This window comes from Palaemon carinicauda, chromosome 15 (assembly GCF_036898095.1).
Source record: "Palaemon carinicauda isolate YSFRI2023 chromosome 15, ASM3689809v2, whole genome shotgun sequence".
NCBI lineage: Eukaryota > Metazoa > Arthropoda > Malacostraca > Decapoda > Palaemonidae > Palaemon > Palaemon carinicauda.
Genome location: NC_090739.1, coordinates 8,687,090 through 8,704,739, shown reverse-complemented (window position 1 = coordinate 8,704,739; position 17,650 = coordinate 8,687,090). Strand labels below are relative to the sequence as shown.

The window sequence follows — 17,650 nt, the reverse complement described above, 5'->3', positions numbered from 1 at the left end:
ATGGAGTGTCTAAATGCCATACAGCATAACTTTATTATCTATCTTACAAAATGAGGACGACTGTGTGATGATTATTGCTCTAGTAATCCCATTATTGATACGAAAGAACAAAATGATAAGAAAATTTAGACCAGTGTGCGTCATATCTAAAAGGCGCAATTAGAGTGGGTGTAGCTCAACACCTGTTCTCATTTTTCTTTTTAGATCTATATTTACTATTGTCTGTATATTCTGAAATCGTAGAACACCCTCAATAGGAATGTAGAACCAACACATGTGTTGGGAATTTTCCTTTCAATTTCATATCACCTACCAAGCTAGGATTCCTGTTGTTTAGTGTCGTTACTACTCTTAAAAATATTTAATTTTAATTGTTTACTACTTTTGTAGTTTGTTTATTTCCTTGTTTCTTTTCCTCACTGGGCTATTTTCCCCGTTGGAGCCCTTGGGCTTATAGCATCTTGCTTTTCCAACAGGGGTTGTAGCTTTAGATAATAATAATAATAATAATAATAATAATAATAATAATAATAATAATAATAATCATAATAATAATAATAATAATAATAACTGATAAACAATATATAATAATAATAAATAATAATAGTAATAAAAATAAACAACAACGACAATAACAATAATAATAATAATAATAAAATAAATAACAATAACAACAACAACAACAATAATAATAATACTAATAATAATATTCTTGATTTCGAAAGTAATTGATAAGATGTGTATGCTTTTTATGGCTCATTTGCCGATTCAAATAAATCATGACTTTCCTCCAATCATTTGTGTTTTTCCTATAAAAAATGCTTACATAATTTCTTATAAGGCATCCGATGTTAAGTGAAAAATTAACTCTATTGTATTTATCTTTGATTAATTTAATCGTTAATTTATCGAAATTCATGACGCAGAACCTTCTAGTGAAGTATAATCCATGCTAGGGTTTAAACTTGAGCATGTGGCCATTACCTTAAATGCTGCGTTTTACCTTAGATTACCTTAAAACTTTTTCAATTTCCTTAAATTCCAAGCCAGTAAACCCGAAATTACCTTAAAATTACCCTGAAACCATGAAAATTACCTCAACCTAAGGTAATTACTTTGAAAGATTAAACCCTGATCCCTGCAATCATTGATTTGATCAATATTACTATTATTAATAATAGTATTTGAGATATATATTCATTTCTCGTAGCCCATGTCCTATTTTTATAGACAGTGATAACTCAAAAACTGATATATACTTCAACAAGATTATCTTTTTTACATAGAAGACATGAACTGAAACGTGCTATTTTTTTCTAAAATAATGAATTGATTTCATGTATCCGATGTACTATATTTCATATACAGCTATAACTCAAAATTGATATATTATTATTATTATTATTATTATTATTATTATTATTATTATTATTATTAGCTAAGCTACAACCCTAGTTGGATAAGCAAGATGCTATAAGGCCAAGGGTTCCAACAAGGAAAAATAGCCAAGTGAGGAAAGGAAATAAAGAAATAAATAAACGATACAAGTAATGAAAATTAGAATAAAATATTTTAAAAACTTTAAAATCATTAAAACAGATATTTGATATCTAAACTTCTAAAAGGACTTATGTAAGCATGTTCAACATTAAAACTTTTGCTGCAAGTTTGAACTTTTGAAGTTCCACTGATTCAACTACCCGATTAGGAAGATCATTCCACAACTTTGTCACAGCTGGAATAAAACTTCTAGGGTACTGTGTAGTATTGAGCCTCATGATGGAGAATGACGGTGCCAGAGATTAATATCTAGATAAGGAATAAGAAATTAATAGACCGTAAGTTCCTGTCCAACAAATTAAGATGAGAATCGGCAGCTGAAGACCAGACAGGCGAACAATACTCGAAACAAGGTAAAATGAAAGAATTAAAACACTTCGTACATAGAAGACGCAAACTGAATTGACTTCTCGAAGCCTACGTTTTATTTTCCATAGACAGCAATAACTCAAAATTGATATATACTTCAACAAGTTCCTCTTATTTACATAAAAGACACAAACTGAAACGTGCAAAACTTTTCTAAAATAAATAATTGATTTATCGTAGCCTATGTTCTATTTTCAAGAAACAACTTTAACTCAAAATTGATATAAACTTCAAAATTGAAGACAAAAACTGAAACGTGCAAAAGTTTAAAAAAAAATCTACTTTCTAACAGATCCCTCAAAAGAAAAAGGAACCAAATCAACTGATGAATAAAAACATGAATCTCCTCCTCCTTGTGATCAAGATTTTTCTGGTTTCCCTCCTGAGGAAGACCGAGGGCGCAGTCGGGAGGAGGAACCACGATCCTGCATTGTACACGTCCTCGCACAGTGGTATTCCTTTCATACATTTAGAAAGGCAAGCTATAGGTAGAAGGAGCAATAAGGTAAGTGTTGTTATGGTTGTGGTTATCAGGTTTCAAGTCGAGATGGTTAAAGAAATAAGCTACAGCATATTCTCTCTCTCTCTCTCTCTCTCTCTCTCTCTCTCTCTCTCTCTCTCTCTCTCTCTCTCTCTCTCTCTCTCTCTCTCTCTCTCTCTCTCTATATATATATATATATATATATATATATATATATATATATATACACATATATAAATGCATACATATATACAATTATATATATTTTTTATGTAAATGCATACATACATACAATTATGTATATGTATGTATGTATGTATATATATATATATATATATATATATATATATATATATATATATATATATATATATATATATATATATATAAATGCATACATACGTATAATTATGTATATTTATGTATATATACTGTATATATATATATATATATATATATATATATATATACATATATATGATATGCATATATATATTTAGGCCTATTACATATATAATTACACACTTATATACACACATATATATACATACGAAAGATTAAGCGCAAACACTGAATGTCCTTAGACGCCAAGGTTTTATTGTATAAGGGGACATACGACCCAACTCTAATGTAGAGATTAAGGGTGTGCAGTGAATATCAATGTAAAAAAAGGAATGTCAATATAGAAATTACTTAGTTACATTTCGAAGAAACTTTCTTTCTTCGAAACTAAGTTGATTTCCTGCCATAGCTTCAGTAATTCAGGATATCTGCAACACAAAAAAAGACTGAGTACATTTATAATAGTCATCAATTTGAACATTTGTCTCATGTATTCGATGCTATTTCATTTCGCTCTATGTTCATAAATAAAGGTTTTCTCGTCATTCAAAGAGTGAGTACATTTTTTTGAGACACCCTGTATATATATGTATATATATATATATATATATATATATATATATATATATATATATATATATATATATACATATATATATATATATATATATATATATATATATATATATATATATATATATATAAATGTGTGTATGTGTGTGTTTTTGTATACACTATGCTTTTTTTGACAACTTCTCACTTAAGCAATTTTCATTAAAGGCAATTGCACTAATGGCGTCATCTTGTTTCCTGTAGGAATCCGCATATTTACGAAGTTTCTTCATACTTTATTCTCCGGAATGAACCTTTGGTTAAAGAATCCTTTCTTATATTCTATCCCTTCAGCACTTTAGTTTGTAATTAATAATTTACGTTATATTACAATTCCTTGTGTATGTAGAGGTTCAGCTAAAATTATGATTAATTCATTCATGATTATATGGGGATTTATTTTTATATATGAAAATTACATTGCTAACAGAATTTGATCTTATAATCTCTCATGTAAGATTAGAGTTGATTTTTTTCATCCTACCATTCAGTGGTATTTCAGAAGTTCAAACTTTTTGTAAATGCTTTTCTGTTAAGCATGGTGACATAGTGTAAGTCTCGTTTTACAGTTTAATCATTACTGATATATCTTAACGTTTTTATCGATCTTGAAATATTTCATATATTCTATTCATTATTTATATATAGTTTATTTGCTAGTCCCTTATTTCCCTTACTCATTAAAATACTTTCCCTGCAAGAGCCCTTGAGCTTGTAGTATTCTGCTTTTCCAGCCAGAGTGTAGCATGGATGATGATGATGATGATGATGATGATGATGATGATAATGATAATTATTATTATAATGATAATAATAATGATAATAATAATGATGATAATAATAACAATAATAACAAAAAAATAACTAAGAATAATAATAATAATAATAATAATAATAAAACAATAATAATAAAATAATAATAATAATAATAATAATAATAATAATAATGTAGTTATATCACTGATTTTACAATCAACTAACGCCTCCTTATGAAAGCATTTTGTATACCTCTTTACACGTCATTTGAGTATAATATATACATCATAATCATTTACTATTTTACTTCAAAGGACTTCGGAAGATTGCCCGCACTGGGCATTGACTTCATCAAATGTATTCACGAGAAGAAGAAGAAGAAGATCCAAGAAACAAACAACGCAACAGAAGAGACCTCTTGCGCCCAAAGATTGAAACAAAAGGATGATTACTCTATCGGGGAACCCACAGATCAAAAGGAAACTGCAAACAGAAAGAAAAGGACGCCAGAGGACGAATCATTAGTTCATCTAATGAAGAAACGAACGTCACAGAAAAACAAATTGAATAAGATGAATAGGAAATATCGTAGATCAAAGAAAAGTTTGGAGAGTGATGAAAATGGATCTGATGAGGATGATGATAGCAGCGAAAGTGGAGAAAAAAATGAAGTTAAAAGGAAGAAAGTTTATGGAAAGAGAAAGAAATACGTGAAAAAAGGACGGAATGGAAAGAGAAAGAAATACGTAAAAAAAGGACGGAAAGGAAGGAGGAAGAAGCCGAAGAAAGCTGTTGGATATTCTGGAAACCAAAAGGGACGATTAACAAGAGGTAAATTTAAGTTTCAGATTTGATTTTCAACTTCTGACTGGAGGAGGAGGAGGAGGAGGAGGAATTGGAGTTAGAGTAGTATTTAGAGTAGTAGTTGTAGTTGTAGTAGTAGTAGTAGTAGTAGTAGTACAAATTCATATGTTCATGATTACCATTGTATATCCCAAAAAAATTATTTAAAAGCTGTTACTCCTTACTTTAGAGTATTGGTTCTCATTAAAATGACCCGACTCTGGATTGTGAGATTTTATATATATAATTCGTAATCGATGTTCTTGAAAATAATGCAATAATATACAGTGAATTCAAATATTGAATAGCTTTTCTCTGATCCTTTAGTACATTCATAAAGGGTCTCTTCAATTATTCTTGATACTGTTTACTTTGACTCAATTTTCTAAATAATTTACAATATTGCAGCGTCTGCATCTTGTGGAAACGTCTACACAATCGGCCAAGGGGATAAAGTTACCCTCAAACTCCCAAGAAGAGCAACCACCTGTGAGGTTGCAATCGAGGTAAGTTGTCAAGACACTAAAATTGAATTTTTTTATTTCATTGAAATACTATTCTCTTATTCTTAGCAATTATTTGAAGATAGCCATGCCTATTTTGTATGACACACGTAAATATTTTTTTTTTTCATTTAAACGTGATAATGATAATAATAATAATAAAAATAATAATAGTAATAATAATAATAATAATAACAATAATGATGATGATGGTGATAATAATAATAAAAATAATAATAATAATAATAATAATAACAACAATAATTAATAATAATAATAATAATAATAATAATAATAATAATAATAATAATAATAATGCTGGATGCTGATAACTCGACTGGATGCAACCCACAACTCCAACTAAAAAAAACAACAACAATAATAATAATAATAATAATAATAATAACAATAATTATAATGATAATAATAATAACAATAATAATAATAATAATAATAATAATAATAATAATAAAATAATATAGTAATAACAATTATGTATGTTAAATTTTCAGCCTGCTACATCTGTTCGCTTGCAAGTGAAATGTGCCAGATTTTCCCTTCGCCAATGTAGCAATGAATATCTTTATTTCTACGATGGAAGCGAAGAAGAATTGTAAGGTTAACTTGTGAATTTAGCATTGTTTCATTCAATAGTGACTCTTAAAACTACTCTATCTAATTTCTCTCCCTCTTGTTTTGTTAAAGTTTAGATAGTTTATATGGAAGATATCCATTTTAATGTTATTCTTCTTAAAATATTTTATTTTTCCTGTTTTCCTTTCCTCACTGGGCTATATTCCTTGGTAAATAATAATAATAATAATAATAATAATAATAATAATAATAATAATAATAATAATAATAATAATAATGGTGGTGGTGATTTGTGATATGAATGAAAATTAGAAAAACGATTGATTTTGCAGATTTTGCGGGAAAACGGGTCCGAATCCCAAGTCTAGTGTTGAAACAGCTTACTTCTTATACGAGCGTTTACCAAAAAGGGCTGGGAAATCCAGGTTTGTTTGCACGGTCAAAGGAGTTAGTAAGTATCACTAAGAAACTATATTCTTTTGTTATCCTCTTTCTTCAAATCAGATATTCTTTATTTCAAAATACGTTTTTCCACTTTTATACCCAACAAGCCACTTATTGACTCATAATTCACCTTTTATGTTGAACCAGGTTCAAAAGGAACTCAATCAAAAATCTAGTTATTCATAACAGAATGTAAAACTATAGAATCACAAGATAGGCAGAGCAGTCATAAAAAATCGTAGTAGTAGTAGTTGTTGTTGTTTTTATTATCGTCGTTATAGTTGTTTAGTAAGAAGTACTTAATCGAAACTTGTCGATTTCTTTAGTAGGAGACAACCTTTTCTTTTACAAAGTATTTGACTAAATTATTAGTTATTCAAAACAGAATGTAAAATTATGCGAGTCATAGACTATGCAGAACCGTCATTTAAATAATTACAGTAGTAGTAGTAGTAGTAGTAGTAGTAGTAGTAGTAGTAGTAGTAGTAGTAGTAGTAGTAGTAGTAGTAGATGTTATTGTTTGAAATTTGTTGATTTCTTTAGTTTGAGATATCCTTTTCTTTAAGGGAATAAATGATTGACAACTTTAGCTGCAGGACACTTTTTTTATTGTTTTTGGCACCTGCGTTTTAGTGGCAGATTCTTTAATCCTTACTAAGATCATGAAAAACAGTTGGCATCAGCAAGTCTTAACTCACATCAACTCCCCAAAATACATATAGGCTATGTGTGGAAATGAAAATAAATTAGCTTCATCTTTATGAGATACGTGTCCTTATTTCATTTGAATAATAACATCATTGAAAACCCATTAATATGTCTGAGAAACGCTAATCTCTTCTTTTTTTATATTTCAGAGAGTGGAGGAGGAGGAGGAGGAGGAGGAGGAGGAGGAGGAGGAGGAGGAGGAGGAGGAGGAGGAGGAGGAGGAGGAGGAACTCAAATTTCGCAGTGTAGTAATGGTTTGTAATCAAATTTATCTTGAGAGAGAGAGAGAGAGAGAGAGAGAGAGAGAGAGAGAGAGAGAGAGAGAGAGAGACAAGGTTGCTAAAAACAAACTTTGCTCTTTAATTGACAAATCAAAACAGTAGGAAGTTTTATTAACAGATTTATTTGTCTGTGATTGTTCAGTCCCTCTGTCTTCTTTAATTCCAAATTCCCATTGAGTAGAAGGGTCTATCCATTCAGGTAAAAAGAAGCCATAAATAAAAAAAAAATAAATAAACAGACCATATTGAGTAACTTGATACCATGAATGATAATACAAAATTTGTAAGATATTAGTGACATTATTTCAATGTTAAATATTTTGGAAAATTGAATATATCATAATGCTTAAACAACACACCTGGATGATTTTCAGTACCTATCATAAAGACTTTATCCACTTTTCCGGTCATAATGGGTCTTTACTGTCCTACAACCGATTCATTCTAAATTTCTAAACTAACGAATAACCTGGTCCTGTAGCCATCTTTATTCAGTTACACGAAAGATTCCATAGTGGCATTGTAAAGTGATATGTCGTGGACCATTCATAAATTTTGAATACATATTTTAGTCTTAAAAAAGTATCGTTAGAATAACTTGATGCAGTTCAAACAGTGTCATATCCTCCAGTAATATGGCACAATTAGGATTTTCATATAGAACAAATTTTTAAAAAATTCTGATAAATATATCGATATTAACTGTATCTTAAATACAGATAGGTTTACAAGGCCCTCAAAGATGTCACTGTTCTAATAAGAAGTCAATGAATGTCAAGGCTTATACCAACATGCAAATATATTCATAATTATTCTCATTTAGAATTCACCATTTTAAAAAAAAACTGCACATCTAACATACAGTACTGTATATAATAAAGAACGTGGATTTGGTTTTATATATATATATATATATATATATATATATATATATATATATATATATATATATATATATATATATATATACTGTATATCTTTACGGTCACGCTGAGATCATACTGTCCATCGTGCAAGCGTATATATCAAAATATTTACCCATCATTTTTGTCGGGTCGCGTACACTATTGAATAAAGAACCAGCACCCCCCTCTCCCCCACCTCTGATTTCCAGCGTGCGGAATATCCTCGAGAAGCCAAGCCGGATCTCGCATCGTTGGAGGGAGCGAAGCCGAAATAGGGGCCTATCCCTGGATCGCTCGAGTGCTCATCTACTCAGGGTCTGATCCAAATCAATGTGGAGGAAGCATCGTCGCTAAAGATCGTATAGTCACGGCTGCTCATTGCATTGAATTTGATAGGTAAGTTGGTCTTTTGTGTGTGTGTGTGTGTGTGTGCGTGTGTCTGAATGTACGCGATGTGATATTAGTGGGACTTTAGGTTTAGATATATTACATGCTGCTTCATGCGTGGCCTTATATATATATATATATATATATATATATATATATATATATATATATATATATATATATATATATAGATATATATATATATATATATATATATATATATATATATATATAGATATATATATATATATATATATATATATATATATATATATATATATATATATATATATATATATGAATATATATATACACATAAATATATATATATATATATATATATATATATGTACAGTATACATATATATGCATATATAAATAAAATAACCCACAATGTATGAAAAATAGAAGTTTATTTAGCTTTCGAAGGGACCATCTCCCTTCCTCTTCAGAAATTTGTATTCTGAAGAGGAAGGGAGATGGGCCCTTCGAAAGCTAAATAAACTTCTATTTTTCATACATTATGGGTTATTCTATTTATCATAAATACACGGAAAATTGTGTCCTTTAATGTATGTACATATACATATATACATAAAGATATATATATTATATATACATATATACATAAATATATATATACACATATATGCGTAAAAATCACAGGAAAACGTGATGCTCAGATGCAGAAGAACCACAGGGAAAATGAAAATACGAAATATACGCTTAAGTCCTGACTAGTTTCGTGATACTTCTTCAGAGGACTGATTTATTGAGAGAGGTTTCTTTACATTTTATAGGGAAAGCAAACGTACGAACATACATATAGAGATTTAGAGAACAATGACACTCCCTTACCAGCTATCTAGGCTTGGGTCAGGTGTCTAATGAGCTTGGGGTCTCCGCCCACCTGACCCAAGCCTAGATAGCTGGTAAGGGAGTGTCATTGTTCTCTAAATCTCTCACCTGACCCAAGCCTAGATAGCTGGTAAGGGAGTGTCATTGTTCTCTAAATCTCTATATGTATGTTCGTACGTTTGCTTTCCCTATAAAATGTAAAGAAACCTCTCTCAATAAATCAGTCCTCTGAAGAAGTATCACGAAGAAACTAGTCAGGACTTAAGCGTATATTTCGTATTTTCATTTTCCCTGTGGTTCTTCTGCATACATATATATGTATATATATAATATTCATATGTATAAATATGGGCGTAATTATGTATACATATTATACATGCATATATATTTGCCTATAACTAAGTGTGTGTGTATTCATAACCACTATTGTATATTTATGCGCATTTGTAGATGTGTGTGTTTTCAGTCAATATTTACAAAACACAACAAATGTCTCCAAGCAAAAATGAGGTGCGTTTTTGCATAAAAGTCATATTCTGACATATGTTCATTTTATCATATTTTTACGCTAATTTTATATGACTGGGGCTACCTTAACATGATGAAAGAGTTTGCGTATCGCCATGATCAGCAAAACTGTACTAGTCGGGCCCACCCATACCAGGTTGGTTTGCTGTGAGCGATCAGACGAAAATCTCCCACCACCACCAATCCCCACTGGCCAGCTTGGCGATGAAAACCGGCCAAACCAAAGGCATGAATTGACATGTCTGAGGCCTTTGTCCTGCAGAGGATTACACACGGCTGCATTTGTTGGTTTTGTTATGTCATATGAATTCGTATTACTTTTCTATAATTACTTACGCGGTCATTTGTCTTTTCTTCTTTTAAAGTATCAGCAAAATAGAAGTCATAGCGGGAGAACACGACATAAGCACCTCCGGTGAAGCTGTCACCCAAGTCATAGAAGCCAGTGATTACTTTCAGCATCCTCAGTACAATTCAAGAACTCAGGTAACATAGTTAAGAGAAAAGAGATAATGCGTATTACTCAGTAGACAGAACAGTTTGGACACTTTTACCAGACTTATTATTATGGGCTATGGGCGACACATCTTGTACTGTCTTGACAAGTTGCTAAATAAAACAACGTAGTTGTTGTTCATGATAGTTTGGTTGGATCCCATTTCTATCATAAAGTATTCATTCTCATATTACAGTTGGACACAGGTATTCCTGGTACACCTACTCTGAGGAGGCGCACCCTCTTACACCCTTTCTGCCCTGACTTCATGCTAGTTCAAGTAACATTTGTATCTGTAACTGTGTTTGTGGTAGTTCTCGCCTTGCTAATATCCGCTCAATTTCTATAAATCCCATATTGTTTAAAGCTCTTGAACATCTTTTGATAAAATTAATGTTTAAATCGGTATGCTGAAGATAACCATCTGTTCCCTAGTTTGCAGTTTGACTTTCTCAGGGGTCTTGGAACATAGTGATGCCTTTCTTATAATTTCCAACGTTGTACAGAAATCTATGGATTGTGGTCAGGAAGCGGGTATGATTGGCCTTGATTCTAGTGCTGTCTTTGGCCGTGTTAATTTTGAGGCCCTTGTTAACAAACTCAAACAGTTTAGAGTAGGTGGGTCTTTTCCTAGCATCATTATTAATATTTTAAGAAATATATAACAAATAGTAGTTATTATGGGAACCAAAGTAAGTATAGGAATGTAGTATCTGGTGTTCCTCAGGGTAGTGCTCTGGGCTCATTACTTTTCATACACAAAACAAGTAAATTAAGAGTGCCAACGCCCAATAGCCGGAGATAATACCCAGAAAACATCCTAAAAGATATATTCATATTATACTTATGTGTCTGTGCTTGTCTGTATATAGTACATCTTTCCATATGCAGTAAATATATAAAATTGTCAACAATTTTCATCGGAAAATACTTCAAGTTACAAACTTTATTTTCTTTATTTGACATTAAAATTATGTTCCTTTATAATGCTCACTTAAATCTATATCAATTTATATAGAGAATTTATTCGCAGGAAAATGACATTGCAATTATTGTTCTGAAGGAAGACCTGAACTGGACAGATAACGTCAAGCCAATTTGTCTTCCTACCGGTACCAATTTCCAAAAAAAATTGGCCCACACTGCTGGCTGGGGAACTCTGAGTTTCAGTAAGAAACATTTATGCTTTTCTGAAAACCCTTCAATATTTTTTCCCTTTTTTCTAATATTAAAAATAAATAAAGAGATGATTCTTGTAGGGGCCGATGTGCTAACGTCCCTGACTGGTGAACGCCAGACTGTGGTTCGAGTCCCGCTCAAACTCGTTATTTGTAAGGGTTTAGGGTTTGAGGGACCCTATAGGTCTATCTGCCCGAATCATCAGCAGCCATTCATGGCCCTCCTTGGGCCTTGCTTGGGTGGAGGGGGGCTTGGGCACTGGTCAGTCTCTAAGGCACTGTCCTGCTCGATAGGGCAATGTCACTGTTCCATGCCTCTACCATTCATGAGCGACCTTTAAATCTTTAAACATGCAATTTTGGACGCCTGTAACGCTACCTTGAAAAATGTAAAACCATTTTTTTCAGATATTGAAAAAGCGAAAAGTATTATCTCCTTATATGATCTTCCTAATAAGGCAGTTGAATCGTTGGAACTTCAGAAGCTCAAATTTGTAGCGAATGTTTTTATGTTGAACAGATTGACATAAGTCGCTATTCGTAGGTTTACTTTATATGACGGTTCTATTTTAACGTTGTTGCTGATCTTAATATATATTATAGTTTTTAATAATTAATTTTCATATGTGTATATATATAAACATATATATATATATATATATATATATATATATATATATATATATTATACATATATATATGTTATATATATATAATATATATATATATGTATATATATAGTTTATTTATTTCTTTATCTCCTTTCCAACTAAGTTATAGCTTATCATAATAATAATAATAATAATAATAATAATAATAATAATAATAATAATAATAATAACAATCAAAACATGTATCCTGCTTTTCCAATTAGGCTTATAGTTGAGCTAATAATAATAATAATAATAATAATAATACCTTAATTTCAGTGGGGATACTATCTGATAAGCTCCAAGAAGTGGGAGTAGAAGTGACACCTCATAAGAAGTGCAAGAAAGCTTATGCTCAATCTGCTTTCCAAGTCGGAAATACGCATGTGAGTTCTAAAGACATTAAACCTCTGTTGAAAACATCAGCGTACATATATATCATCATCATCATCATCATCATCTCCTCCTACTCCTATTGACGCAAAGGGCCTCGGTTAGATTTCGCCAGTCGTCTCTATCTTCAGCTTTTTAATTTTCAGTACTTTCTCCATTCATCATCATCTACTTTGCGCTTCATAGTCCTCAGCCATGCAGGCCTGTGTCTTCCAATTCTTCTAATTATTCTACTTTTGCCCAGCTCTGTAGGAGTCAAATTTAATTACTGGGCTGGTAAATTTTCATCCCTTTAATAATAATAATACTTTACAAATAGTGGTATTTGTCTAGAAGACCACGCTCTCCAAATGCTGCCAAGTTACGTAAAGCTATTGTTTTCCTCCATTACTTTTTGATAATTTAAAACAATCCGCCACATGGGAAACTCAAGTTAAAATTATGAAAATAAACCTATAGAATTATATATATAAGAAAACTAGCCTGGTCTCCTCATTAAACGACCGGGAACTGAAACAAATACCACTATTTGTAAAGTATTATTATTATTGAAGGGATGAAAATTTACCAGCCCAATGAATTAAACCTGACTCCTACAGAGCTGGCCAAATGTAAAATACCTAATTGGAAGACACAGGCCTACAGGGCTGAGGACTATGAAGCGCCAAGTAGGAAGTGATGAATGGAGAATCATTGAATTAAAAAGCTCAAGATGGAGATGACTGGTGAAATCTAACCGAGACCCTTTGCGTCAATAGGCTTCAAAGAATACCTCATTTATCCAGTCTACTCCTCTATCATTCTTCTCTATTTCTAACTAATACACTAAAGTCCTTTTTATCTAAAGCTCAAGTACAAATTTCATGGTACTTCCTGAAGATATTATCTCTCCTGTCTGTCTCCAGAATACTAATAAAGGGAAAGACTTTGTTTTCGGTATGAGGGATTGCAAAGGATTTCGAAGGACCTCAAGAGGGAGGGTGGGATGAGAGGATTTCTTTAGAATATGACTTTTAACTTATGGATAAAAAAAGGGCAATAAATGATTGGATAAAAAAGCAAAAACTAAATTTAGTTTGACAAAATATGAAGATGCATTAAATAGACATGTAGAGTCCCATCAAATGCAGAAGCTTTAGGTCAATTGATAGAAAGTTTACTTGAAAAGGTTTACCAGTTGACTTGAAAAAGGAAGGTGTTTAGGTGCTAAGGTAGTTTTGCCCCTCAGATGATAATAGAGAGAGTTGGATGAAGATTGAAACAAATTATATACACATTAAAATAAACATACAGATACATAAATGAGAGCAGTTAGTAAAAGTGTCACAATTCTTTTCAAATCTAGTACGCTTTGTGGATCTCATCTTTACATCTCAGAACAGTACGCAGATAACTTTGTATTGACAATATATTAACATGAGCCTTCATCTAATTCTTTCTTCAATGGAAGATCACAAACTAATGGATAACATTGTATTGGCAAAATATTAACAAGAGCCTTCACCTAATCCTTTCTTCAATGGAAAATCACATACTAACGGAAAACTTTGTATTGGCAATATATTAACAAGAGCCTTCACCTAATTCTTTCTTCAATGGAAGATCACATACTAACGGATAACTTTGTATTGACAATACTTGACATTCCATTACTGAAAAGAGCTCCCTTCCCTTAATTTCATCTTCAATGGAAAATCATATACTAATTTTTACCTTTGTCTTGATCCTGTAGATCTGTGCAGCTTCTCCTGGAAAGGACGCCTGCCAAGGCGACTCAGGTGGCCCACTGATGATTCGTGAAGGCAACACTTGGTCATTAGTAAGTAATAATATCTTTAATTTAAGAAAACTGATTGATAGTAGAATGCTTTCGTTAACCAATGAATTTGTTTATAATAATATTTACTTCTTAATCAGTGACCTAAAATGAGAATACGCCCTGCAATAAAGGATAGGGTAATACAGGGTGTTCAAAAAGTTTCTCTGCAGTATTTTAAACTATAACCGACTCATGAGATGGGTCTCGAATACTCACAGCGAAGAGACTTTCTGAACACCCAGTGCAAAACGTTACCATTTCCGATCCATCTAACGTTTTTCTATAGTTTGCTTGTTAATTTTCTCATCATTGCAATAAAGAATAGGGTAATACAGGGCGTTCAAAAAGTCTCTCTGCAGTATTTTGAACGATAAGCGACTCGTGAGAAGGATCTCGAATACTCATTGCGGAGAGACTTTCTGAACACCCTGTACAAAAAGTTTCCACTTCACACTTCAGATCCATCTAACGTCTTTCTCTGTTTTGCTTGTTAATTATGCTGAAAATGTTATTGATAGTGCAATTATCTATCGACCCATCCCAACAGATTGGAATTGTGAGTTTTGGCATAGGCTGCGCCGAGCGTTCCTTCCCAGGCGTTTACACGAAAGTCTCTTCTTACAAGAATTGGATCCTAGACGTTGCCTCACCAAGTACTTGTTGATAACCTAGGTCAATATCTCAGTAATACTAGGTCAATCATCATCATCATCATCTCCTACGCCTATTTACGCAAAGGGCCTCGGTTAGATTTCACCAGTCGTCTCTATCTTGAGCTTTTAACTAAATACTTCTCCATTCATCCTCTACTTCGCGCTTCATAATCCTCAGCCATGTAGGCCTGGGTCTTCCAACTCTTCTAGTGCCTTATGGGGCCCAGCTAGGTCAATACCTCAGTTGTTTTTATAGAATGGAGGTACTTATTTGAGTCTATCTCATCTTGAAGAATTTTAAATTTAATGAGTGATGTGATGAAAGTAGTTTAGACATTGGATTTATTATCATAATTACTAAGCTAAAAACCTAATTGGAAAAGCAGGATTCTATCAGTCCAAGGGTTCCAACAAGGAAAAATGGCCCAGTGAGGAAAGGAAATACGGAAATAAATAAACTGCACGAGATGTAATGAATACTGAATGTCAAATATCTTTAGATTAAAAACATCGTTGAATGGAGAATATCTAAAATAGCATTTTTATGCATCGTTATATTTACACAAATTGTCAATTACTTTTGCAAATGAGGCGGAATACTTATTGCGTGTGAATTTCATAGATTTCTTGAATTTGAGTTTAAAACAATATTTATGATTTTTTTTCCTTCAATGATACTGGTTAAAGGTTTGGTAGGCTGCCATGTATAATTTATGTTAAATGTGGACTCTAATAAAATGCAAACCGAGGCTTGTACTAGGTTACATTGTCAGGAATAAAATTCGTTAATGATCAGGTCCTTGTTATTGTCCTCATCCAGTTTCTGCGTTAAATCATAAAAGTATCTATCCTTTAGCGGTGGTTTTTGTCTATTCAACTCAACTGATAACATGTCATAAGGTTTTCAATTCTTGAGTAATTCTTAAAAAAAAAAAAAAAAAAAAAAACTTTCAAATCAACAATTCATAATTTTTACTTTTCCAAAATTAAAAAAGGGACACTTTAGAATAAAATATATCCATGCTCGTTTACTTTTGTTAATTTCCAAATTTAAAAAAGGGCAGTTCAAAAGCAACAATTCATACTCTGTTACTTTTCGAAGTTACCAAAATGTAAAAAAAAAAAAAGAACATTTCAAAATCAACAATTCGTGCTTGTTTACTTTTCAAGATTTCCAAAATTTAAAAAAGAAACACTTTAGAATAAAAAAAAATAAAAAAAATTCATGCTCATTTACTTTCCGAAATTTACAAAAAAAAAAAAAAAAAAAAAAAAAAAAAAAAAAAAAAAAAAGAAAAAAAAAAGACTAAAATCAACAGTTCATGCTTGTTTACTTTTCAAAATTTCCAAAATCTAAAAATGGAACACATTGAAATCAACAATTCGTGCTCATTTACTTTTCAAAAATTTCCAAAATTTAACAAAGAAACACTTTAAAATCAACAATTCATGTTTACTTACTTTCCAAAATTTCAATATATATCTCAAAATGGAACACTTTAAAATCAGCAATTCGTGCTCATTTACTTTTGAAATTTCAAAAATTTAAAAAAGGAACAATTTAAAATCAATAATTCATGGTTTTTTTTTTTTTTTTTTTTTTTTTTTTTTTTTTTTTTTTTTTTTTTTTTGCTATTCGAAATTTCCAGGATGACAGTCTCAAAAAATAACAATTCATAACCCTAATAATCAAGAAATATATTCTACTACTACTATTATTATTATCATCATTACTTCCTAAGCTACAACCCTAATTAGAAAAGCAGGATGCTAAAAGCCAGAAGCACCAACAGGGAAAAGAGCCCAGTGGGAAAAGGAAACAAGAAAAGATACAATATTTTAAGAACAATAACATTAAAACAAATATTTCCTATATAAACTATAAAAACTTTGATTTATTTTTCAATTAGACACGTTTATTGCAGGAAAAATAGGCTACTTTCGAGATCTTTAAGGAATCTATATTGTTAATAAAATTTAATTTATATCAGATTTAAATAAAATACGTATCTATAACATATTAATAAAAAAAAACTTTAATGGAAGAAAAATCATACGTAATATAATTCCTTAATAAATACTAATTTCATGTAATAATCATATATTTGAAAACTACGTAGTTTATAGTGGTTCTACTGCAACGCGAATAGAGCAACAGAAAGCAGCTTTGAAAATACCAGTAGCGCGGCAGCCAGTTCCCATTGCATCATAAACCTCCCCCCCCCCCCCCACCCCTTACAATGGTTATGTAGAGTATGGGACCTCCCTCCCACAGCCTCCTACGTAACAC

At 31.4% G+C, this 17,650-nt stretch overlaps 1 protein-coding gene across 1 annotated transcript in view; it reads left to right on the top strand.

The window, feature by feature from the left end:
- LOC137654825 (uncharacterized) overlaps positions 1–16,109 on the top strand; it is a 22,245-nt gene extending 6,136 nt beyond the window's left edge. Inside the window, exons 2-13 of the mRNA XM_068388781.1 lie at positions 2,222–2,434; positions 4,435–4,951; positions 5,372–5,469; positions 5,979–6,079; positions 6,393–6,511; positions 7,362–7,466; positions 8,608–8,794; positions 10,537–10,657; positions 11,701–11,836; positions 12,775–12,881; positions 14,621–14,707; positions 15,255–16,109. Of these exons, the coding sequence (XP_068244882.1) occupies positions 2,255–2,434; positions 4,435–4,951; positions 5,372–5,469; positions 5,979–6,079; positions 6,393–6,511; positions 7,362–7,466; positions 8,608–8,794; positions 10,537–10,657; positions 11,701–11,836; positions 12,775–12,881; positions 14,621–14,707; positions 15,255–15,371 (1,875 nt within the window). The 5' untranslated portion in view covers positions 2,222–2,254 and the 3' untranslated portion in view covers positions 15,372–16,109. The remainder of the gene's footprint in view (positions 1–2,221; positions 2,435–4,434; positions 4,952–5,371; positions 5,470–5,978; positions 6,080–6,392; positions 6,512–7,361; positions 7,467–8,607; positions 8,795–10,536; positions 10,658–11,700; positions 11,837–12,774; positions 12,882–14,620; positions 14,708–15,254) is intronic.
- The last annotated feature ends 1,541 nt before the right edge of the window (positions 16,110–17,650 follow it).